General features: G+C 33.8%; 1 protein-coding gene across 10 annotated transcripts in view; it reads right to left on the bottom strand.

Moving 5' to 3' along the window:
- Positions 1–2,533: 2,533 nt before the first annotated feature.
- Positions 2,534–10,643, bottom strand: part of TMEM161B (transmembrane protein 161B) — a 75,507-nt gene continuing 67,397 nt past the window's right edge. For 9 of the 10 annotated variants that reach the window (XM_033179190.1, XM_033179189.1, XM_033179195.1 and 6 more), the window contains 4 exons: positions 10,195–10,308; positions 6,286–6,460; positions 4,995–5,091; positions 2,534–3,816 (listed from right to left, as the gene is read on the bottom strand). In XM_033179190.1, coding sequence (XP_033035081.1) covers positions 3,539–3,816; positions 4,995–5,091; positions 6,286–6,460; positions 10,195–10,308 — 664 coding nt within the window. In that variant the 3' untranslated portion in view covers positions 2,534–3,538. The remainder of the gene's footprint in view (positions 3,817–4,994; positions 5,092–6,285; positions 6,461–10,194; positions 10,309–10,643) is intronic. The other variant, XM_033179188.1, reaches the window with a different exon arrangement.

Raw genomic sequence — 10,643 nt, 5'->3', positions numbered from 1 at the left:
TCTGATCTTTGACAAACCTGAGAGAAACAAGAAATGGGGAAAGGATTCCCTATTTAATCAATGGTGCTGGGAAAATTGGCTAGCCGTAAGTAGAAAGCTGAAACTGGATCCTTTCCTTACCCCTTATACGAAAATTAATTCAAGATGGATTAGAGACTTAAATGTTAGACCTAATACCATAAAAACCCTAGAAGAAAATCTAGGTAGTACCATTCAGGACATAGGCATGGGCAAGGACTTCATGTCTAAAACACCAAAAGCAACGGCAGCAAAAGCAAAAATTGACACATGGGATCTAATTAAACTAAAGAGCTTTTGCACAGCCAAAGAAACTACCATCAGAGTGAACAGGCAACCTACAGAATGGGAAAAAATTTTTGCAACCTACTCATCTGACAAAGGGCTAATATCCAGAATCTACCAAGAACTCAAACAAATATACAAGAAAAAAGCAAACAACCCCATCAAAAAGTGGGGAAAGGATATGAACAGACATTTCTCAAAAGAAGACATCCATACAGCCAACAGACACATGAAAAAATGCTCATCATCACTGGCCATCAGAGAAATGCAAATCAAAACCACAATGAGATACCATCTCACACCAGTTAGAATGGCAATCATTAAGAAGTCAGGAAACAACAGGTGTTGGAGAGGATGTGGAGAAATAGGAACACTTTTACACTGTTGGTGGGATTGTAAACTAGTTCAACCATTATGGAAAACAGTATGGCGATTCCTCAAGGATCTAGAACTAGATGTACCATATGACCCAGCCATCCCACTACTGGGTATATACCCAAAGGATTATAAATTACTCTACTACAAAGACACATGCACACGTTTGTTTATTGCGGCACTATTCACAATAGCAAAGACTTGGAATCAACCCAAATGTCCATCTGTGACAGACTGGATTAAGAAAATGTGGCACATATACACCATGGAATACTATGCAGCCATCAAAAAGGATGAGTTTGCGTCCTTTGTAGGGACATGGATACAGCTGGAAACCATCATTCTTAGCAAACTATCACAAGAAGAGAAAACCAAACACCGCATGTTCTCACTCATAGGTGGGAACTGAACAATGAGATCACTTGGACTCGGGAAGGGGAACATCACACACTGGGGCCTATCATGGGGAGGGGGGAGGAGGGAGGGATTGCATTGGGGAGTTATACATGATATAAACGTCATGCACATGTACCCTAGAACTTAAAGTATAATAAAAAAAAAAAAAAAAAAAAAAAAAAAGGATATCTTCACAATTCATTTCAAAGAGTTTTATCCAGTTTAAGTACTTGTTACTCAATTTTTTAAATGTTTTATTTTAGTTTCAGGGCGTACATGTGCAGGTTTGCTATATGGGTGTATTGCACAATGCTGAGGTTTGGACTTCTAGTGAACCCATAATCAAATAGTGAACATAGTATCCAACAGGTAGTGTTTCAACCCTTGTCTCCTTCCCACTTCCCCTCTTTTGGAATCCCTAGTGTCTATTATTTCCATTTTTATGTCCATGAGTACTCATTGTTCAGCTTCCGCTTATAAAAGAACATCTGGTATTTCATTTTGTTTCTGAGTTAGTTCACTTAGGACAATGGCCTCCAGCTTCATTCATGTTGCTGCAAAGAACATGTTTCATTCTTTTTTTACGGCTGCATGGTATTCTATGGTGCATACATACCACATATTCTTTATCCAGTCAACCAATGATGGCCACTTAGGTTAACCCCATGACTTTGCTACTGTGAATACTGCTTCAATAACAGATAAGTGCAGGTCTCTTTTTGATAAAATGATTCCCTGTCATTTGGATTGATATTTAATACTGAAACTGCTCAGTCAAGTGGTAGTTCTATTTTTAGTTCTTTGAGAAATCTCCATACTGTTTTTCATAGAAGTGGAAGTAATTTACATCCCCAGCAGTGTATAAGCATTCCTTTTCTTTTAAAACATGGCTATTTCCAAAATATTTAAATCTACACCCAAAGACAGGAATTTGCTATATTAAAATTTTCAAGTGAATGTGAACTTTAAGCCCTGAAAGTTATTCCAAAAGACGGGTTTCAAACTTGCTTTCAACAGTGGAAACAGCACTGAAACATAAAGACAGCCTCCTAAGAGTTATATGGAAAAGTATTTATTCATTTATTTAAAAAGAGAAAAAAACTACCTTTGTTTATCTCTTATACATTTTACAATCTTGACCCTTCATTTTAAACTTTAGATGTAAAAAGAATCAAAAAGAGTTTTTTTTTTTTTTTTCATTTCCCTTGAATGTTTCATTCAAATTATCTCAACTTTGGCCAGTAAAACAAAAATATTTCTTATTCTAGAAACTACAAATTTAAAATGAGTCCTATTTAACCAAGGCATACATGATACCTGTAGACCTGATTTGGGAGGGAAAGATTCTGATTTTCAGAAATGACAGAAAAAGAATTTTAATTTGGGAGAAATTATTAAGCATCCATAGAAGTTTAAATACACTCACATATAGGCAATACAAATAAATTGCTTACTCTGCTGAACTTTCAAAATGTATTTTAATCTCATTCCAAGAAGAAATAAAATTTCTAGATACAAATACATCTCATTCAAGTCACTTTTTAACATACATTCTGCAACTTAAATTATAAGGATTCAATATTTTCATCTTTTATAATCTCAATATATTATATATTTAATATATAATATATATACAATACATACAGGTAGTCAGCAGGTTTACAAAGTAATTTCTTTAAAGTCTGATCAGTATTGATAAATATTTTTAGCCTATTAAAAGGAACTATTTAGGATCGTAGAATAAAATAAAATATGGCAGGTCCAAACCTAATGGCAAGATTACAAATGTTCATATGGCCAGTCATTTTAAAAGAACTCTCAAGTTGGGTAGAATATGTTTTAAAACAATACTCTTGCTATTCTCAAGCAGCAGTAGTTATATATTTTAACCATATTCATCTCCATTAAATTTAAAATAACTGCAGCTTTCTTTACTGTAATATACAGTAGCTATCTCTTCCTTTCTGTTGGATTTTATTGTTTCAACAGTAACTAATATATTACCAACAGAAGCGACTTTAGCCCCTTTCCCTCCCCTAAAGCATGGCTCAGTTTGAAGATTGTTCTATAGGCAGCCACTATGACTATCAACAGTACCATAATAGCATTAAAAGCAATCAGTAACTAGAGTCATGTGAGATGTTTCAAAGACTGCTGGAGGTTTGTGTAAACCAGGGTAATCAGAAATATTACCCTTGTAGATAGCCCTCTCCTACCAGTAAATACAAAGAGTTAAAATTCCAATGCCACAGTGTAACAGTTAACAATCTATTTTGTAATTTTAAATATTACAACATTAATTCACCCTGAGAATACAGAGGAAACATTTAATACAAGACATTCTGATATGTTTTTTTTTTTTTTCCCATTGTATTTGCTTTCTTCTGGTTTTCATCAGCCCTTTAAGGGCACAAATATTTGAATTTAAAGTGTGATTTGGATATGCTCTTTTGTTAACTGAGATTCATGCCACAGTCAGATACTGGTGATAGATAAGCCCAAAAAGGCTTGTAGAAAAGAGGCAAGCAGCAATCCACCAGGTCAGAAAAGACAGAAGTCCTCGAAAAAGAAGAGGAGTAAAAATATTTTTTAAGCTGCTCAGTGCCACTGTTATTTGCGTAACAGTTACCTTCGTCTTCCCTTCAGCTGATGGTAATTCAGAGTAAACAGAATTGGAGAGTAGACTATTATCCACTGGTAAGGTAGAGATAGATTCTGGATAAATACCCCAGGAATGATTACCTAGAAAATCGAAGATACAAATACAATTTGAAGAGTAACTAATTACAAAGCTTTTTACTAAAAAAAAATCTTTACTATATTTGAAATTAACAGTAAGTTTAGAGGCATAGTACGTCATTTTATGTTGAAAATAAAGTAAAATAATAATCCTTCTAGATCCCTAAGAAATTAACATGACTAGAGACTATCTGGCCTCATCAGTAAAGGTACACATAAAAGCAAAAAGTCTGATATACTTTTAATTAATTGCACTAAAAATGGGTAAAATAACAAAAATAATTTCCTCATTGTATAAGAAATGAATCAGCTAACTCTACTGGAGTGACAAAGAGATTCAATAACTTCTGAGAAATATTTTCTACTAGAATATCAAAATAAGTTCCTTTCTCAGAAATTATCTGATAATTATCTATGATAACCTATTAATAGCTTCCAGAAATTTTTTTCATCATATACTTTCCTATAGTGGACAGGATATGGGTCACTTAATTTACAACTGAACTACTTATCCCTTTCCATTCCATAGATTCTTACAGGGCAACTACACCTATCATCAGGTCTATGACACCCACTAAGTCCATGAAGTCAAATAATACTTTTAGTTCCTTTGGGTTTCTTAAACCCTAACAGTGGCTGATTGCCTGATCTAAAAAAGGGGAAATGATTAATGCAGTAACAGATACTTCTTGAATAACACCACATGGGGACTTGATAGCTTAGTGAAGAGACTTGTAGAATTTTGTACTGAGAAATCTTCACCCTTTCAATGTAAGTTATCTAAACTAGAACTTACCACAGCATTCTGTAATTTATGTAAATTTATAATTGCCTTGTAATAATATAAACGTTAGGCAATAACAAAACCTTAAATCATCTTCTTATAACACAAAAGTAACTAAGATCAACAGTGCTTACTAAAGTTACTGGGTAAATCTGAGACTTAACCTTTAGTAAACAATTCTTGAAGACAAAGCATAAAGTTATAAAACTATGCGTCTGAGTTTTCAAAATGAAAATGATAAATCACCTTCCACAGCTAAAACTTTCCCGTGGTTCTTTCTACAGCTTTTAAAAAGAGAAACAAATTTAACAGTTGCATTTCTTTGTTGGTGACAAAAAGCCTTATTAATTATAGGTGGAAAGTAAAAGATGCTTCCTAGTTGCCAGGGCATGCCTACCTAGTGTTTTCAAAAGTAGAGTTGTGTGAAGCAGCATTACCAGAGGCGCCACATACTGCAGTGCAATGACACAAAGATAATAAAAGACTCGAGCCACCTGCAACCAACAACATTCTTAAGTGTCTAATACAACTGACATGTTAGGAGTGAATTAAAGTTTCAGATAATTGTCATACCAAAATGTTTAAGAGACAATCCTTTCACAAGAAGGAAGCTAAATGTCAATGCTAAATGTCCCCAAAATGACTCTAGAAAGGCTCAACTTGAAGACAAGTTTTTAGAATTGTGAGAGCATTAAAATAGATTCCTTAAAAATAATTCTTAAATGATGTATATATATTGGAGAAAATAATGACTAAGATTCAAATGGTATACATTTACTCATATTTCAAAGATAAAACAAAATGTAAGGGATACCTAAAATATCCAACTAAGTAACAATAGTAGGCAGAGTCACGTATGAGCATAAATCCCTCATAAATAAAAAATTAAGTCCTCATTCTACATGAACATATTTGAAGTCAAACTATGGAAAATATAAAAATATATAAAAGGTAAAACAGAAAAAAGTTGTCTAAATCTTAATAAATGCCTCTAACTATGGAGGTGAATAAAAAACTGGAGCTGGTTGGGCGTGGTGGCTCAGCCTGTAATCCCAATACTTTGGGAGGTGATGCAGGAGGATTGCTTGAGCTCAGGAGTTCAAGACAAGCCTGGGCTATAAAGAGAGATGCTGTCTCTACAAAAAAAAAAATAACAATCATAATAATAAAAGGAGGTAGCTAAAACCACCTCTCTTAAAAAAGATACAATCAAGTTATTGGTCCATTATAGTGGCAGATGGATTCCTTGTCCTTTTCTTCTGTGGAAGCCTCAAATAAATTAAACACTTACATTTCATGTTCAAGTACATTTAAAATGAATAAATTTAGCCACTGAAAGTAGTATTTCCTCCTCTTTAAGTCTTAAAGTCTGGACAATATGTTATAACGTCTTTCAAATCTATTAGAAGGGTCCCATTTAGCAATATTAGGCATAAAACAGCTTTGTACCACCCACTGTATGACACCAAGCACTTAAGGCAGGAAGAAGAATTAAGACCCCTTCCTTCACGTGGCACCAAAATCAGATAAAGGTCTCTTTGATATCTGTTAGCTTAAGATTGTTTTGTTTATTTACAATAAGAATAAGACGGGTTGAAATACTATCTACTAAAGGAAACCAGTATTTTTCTTTTTTCTTAAAGTGCGGTTTTTGCTATTTTTCATTTTGACTAGGGTATAAAACTTACCATTTTCTGTAGCTCAACCGTACTTATTCGCCCTGCTTCTTTCTTCATCTGATCCACACATTTTTGGGCTAAATTTAAATAAGCTTGCAGGTGACTACGCATCATGGCCAACCGCAAAGCACACAGCAGGATTATTAACCAGAGTCGCAGAGTATCAAATGTGGCTTCTGTCATTCTATAGATCAAAAAGTTGATATGGTGCTCTCAAAGACAACAATATGCTAGCATGCTCGTTGTATGTTAATGCTCACCATATAAAATATAAGAAGTCTATACTTAGCAACAGTTAGACACACAAAAGAATCTGACTCTGCCATAGACTTATCTGTATAATACTTTCACTTGAATAACAGAACTAGATAAATGTATTATGAAAGTATAAGAAGTTAACAGGTATCTAGAAGAAAAAAGTAGAGCAATACATGAGACCTTTTTCTCTATATACCCTCCTCCATGGATAAAAACTGGCTGTAACATGAAAAGAGAAGTTGGGGAAAGCAAGAAAACTGCAGGGATTGCCTGTGGGACTAATCAAGTCAATCACCCAACATCACTGGGTACAGCTTTGCCTGATCATATACCTATTTGGATGGGATCTTTCACTCTGCTGAGCCTTCACTTGGGACCACTGGAAAATCAAAACTTCTGATATATTATGAAGATATCAGATGCCTGAAATTCCTCTACAACAATTCATTTAACTAGCTATGCATTGAAGCTGGTTCGGTTCTGAGCAATTCCTCAAACTTAAGGTTAGGATTCTAGGTGAAAATATATAACGTAAAGACATCGTTTCAGAAACCAGATCACTGATGAGGGCTGCTTAAAGAATTTTAGAAAGAAGAGATAACTTCTGATGTCCTTTTGGTGTTTAATGTTTTTAAAAGACCATGGGTTTCTGCTCTGATGAAGAACTACATTGCAAGTAATTTGAATGTAGTGACTAGACCACCCTTGGCATCTAGTCTTGTATCTAGTACCTATCAGGCACTTAATATGACTGTTGTGATGCATAGACTGATTTGCCAGGTAAAACCTGGAACTGAGAAGGGTCTCCCTGAAATTCGTAAGAACATGAGGGTAGAATGGATGCATATAAAGAAGAACAAATGAGAAAAGATTAAAAAAAAAAAAAAACCTCATAACTAAAACTACAATATAGGAAAATTTGAAGTGTAATATTTTGCTCGAACTGTCTAAGAAATGGAGTTAAGAAATGGGGATGGGACAAAGGCTTTACTTTATATACTCTCTCTTTTTATTAAGTCATGAGGGGACATGGACATAAAATTCCAATGGAAATGCACTGTTGGCTAAGAAAGATAAAGGCATAACATTTTATCAACATGTTTCCACTACAATGAACAATGAGATTAGGGAGCCATCATGTGAGGGTAACAGTACATAAGACACAAGCCTACTCACAGCCTTGACCCTTTCCTGGGGACTTATAAACAATACTGTGCTCCCTCCAGTTGTGCAACAAGGACAACTAACTGGGAGCAGCCTGAAGACGGCTATTTCACAGCCTTTGAGGAGAACAGGTAATGTGAATGAAAGGAATAGAAGAAGGTAGTGAACTAGAAAATTATTTGCTTAGTTTATGGGTTCAGGATTTAGGATAATAGTCATTAAATAGTACTTTCTAATTAGATTATTCAGTATCATCATAAATATCTGAAAAGTTGACCTAATAGAATATCTCAAGAAGGAGCATGAGGAGGGGCTTAAAGTACACAGGTAAAGCACAGGCAGAAGAAATCACCCTAAATTCCTGATGCCATTCTGAGCTTTCCTGCATATGTTGTGTTCTTTTTATGAGGTTATAAGCACACATGGACTCTGTTTACCAATATTTTATTTTTTTTCAACGCTTTATCAGAACACATGATGGACTCAAATACATTTCTGGGTTGAAACTACATTATATCATAGTTTTTGCTTCTGATTACAAAGACCTTTCCACAGATCAATTTGTCTGTGACAGAAGAAGAACCTGTCACTTCATTTTTCCTTCATCCTACCCTCTTTGATGGGAAGCCATTTTTTCACAATCTACCATATGCACTTTAGATTTTTAACAAAAATTAAAAACTGCCTCTAATAACCATGAATTCAAATTAAAGAATAATAAAAGAGAGCAGAGGTAAAACCATAGAAAGAGAACCTCAGGTCTTTATGTACAAACCACATTTTTTCTATAATTTAATATACACACAAGGGAAAAGTTCCTTACTCTCATTTCCATTAAATAAAGTATTCACTACTAATGAATCCACATGTAATTTAATCAGACTGGAAGTGGGAAGTGAATGTTGGTATAACTACCAAGTGTTTTATGTACACGCGATTTGGCTGAATAACCTTAGTCCAATTATTTAACCTCTGAGCCTGTTATTTCATTTATAAAATAGGATGAGAACAACAACATATGCACAATTACCATAAAAAGATACAATATGTAAAGTATCAATATCTCACATAATAACTGGTATAAGTGTATCATAAATGCTAGTTTCTTTATTTTCTCAATTTAACTAAGGCAAATATAAAATCAGAGAACATAATTACAGGAGTATGAAATCCAGTTTCCATGACCAAATTTCAAGGAAGGATTGGGAATGCTTTCAGTATCAAAGATATGAATTAGCAGTTTCTCGGAGATTTTTCTAGAACCCTAGGATCCTTAGAATTACCCTTCAATACTTAAGGAATCTGTCAAGTTAAAATTACCATTAAGGTAATTAGTGTGTATCGGCATGGGGGAAGCATTACTGTTTCAGTGGCTATTTCCCGGGTTCAACAGGATTAAATCTAAAAAGAAAAATTATCATGGTCATCACTGATTTTATACATACTCCAAGAAAAACTGGTACCAGGATCTAAAAGAAGTACACAATATAAAAGGTACACTACAGAGTCAATGACTAGTCAAGAATTTCTATTTTAATTCTGATGAGGCAAAGCAGTGAAAAGAACATTTATTAAGCACTTAATTCCAGCTGGTTGCGTTACATGTGTTCTTTCACTTATTTCAATGATAACCTTGTGAGGCAGATACTATTATCTTCGTCTTCCAGTTGGGGAAACAGAGGCTCAGTGAAGTTAAGTAATCTGCCTCAAGCAAAGATTTTAGTGAGGAGGAGAGCTGGAGTTTGAAGAAGTTCTGTCTGAAACTTTCTATTACTCTAACAGTTCTACAAGGCTAACATATCAAGTCTAGTTATTAACGCCTATTAAACTGTTTGTTTCCTCACCATCTTCTGCTAAAATACAGTTGCCTAACTATAGAACTATAAACTAGTATTAGATAATAATGTTAAGGTATTAGTATTAGATAATTTTGTTAGGTACGATGATATTATTGTTATATAGGAAAATATCCTTATTTTTTTTAGAGGTGCAAGCTAAAGAAAGTATGAAGGGATAAAACTGGTATGTCTCTAATTTAATTCAAAAATGCTTCATCAAAAAACAAAATAAAAAATGGATGAAGCAAATATGGAAAATGTTAACAACTGTCAAATATAGGGGTTGAGTATATGAGTTTCCATTTATACTACTTTTTTTCTCCATAATTTTCACAATTAAAACAAAAGAACTCCAGAAGGTATCTAAACAATAGGCACAATGACAACAGAAAAATGATGATGACTGGACGTAAAGAAGAGAAAAAAACAGTGTATAAGATAATATTAGTGCAAAGTAATAATCATTAACATTAATAAAGATCACAAAAATGTTAAATGATGCTCTGTAGCTTCAATTTTCTAACACATCTTTTAGTATTCCTATTAATGTCTGAAAAATACAGTGTCCTGATTTCATCACTGAAAAACAAATACAGTAAATAACATTTAGTAAAGCAGTTTTGGTGATAAAAATCAGCCTTCAAATGCCCATACTTACAAAGGGATACTTTCTTTACCCAGTGGTGGGTTCATAATGTAGTCTTTGGTGATTGGTTTTACCCAGAGCAGAACCATAAATAAAGGTGCCAGGAAGTTGATATGAAGTAATGTTCTGAAAATATGTAAGAAATAAATATAAAAATTCAGAAACAACATGTGCTAATAAACTACGGAAGCTTGGGTCTTACTAAAATGGAGGTAGGAACTTATTTGCAATATTCTACTACTTACGGTACTACTATCACCATCATTTTATATTTATCATTATGATTTAACACTGATTTGAGCCTGTGAGAAATTATGTCATTATCTTAATTTTTCAAATGAGAACATTTAGATTCAGAAAAGTTCAATGACTTGCTCTTGGCAATAACAGGCCAGAGGTAAATATAGGACTAAAATTCAGATTTGCTCACTTCTATTCTAGTATTCTTTAGTAATCTCATA

This window comes from Trachypithecus francoisi, unplaced genomic scaffold, assembly GCF_009764315.1.
Source record: "Trachypithecus francoisi isolate TF-2019V2 unplaced genomic scaffold, Tfra_2.0 Lachesis_group2, whole genome shotgun sequence".
Taxonomy (NCBI): Eukaryota; Metazoa; Chordata; class Mammalia; order Primates; family Cercopithecidae; genus Trachypithecus; species Trachypithecus francoisi.
This window is presented reverse-complemented; position numbering and strand designations above follow the sequence as displayed.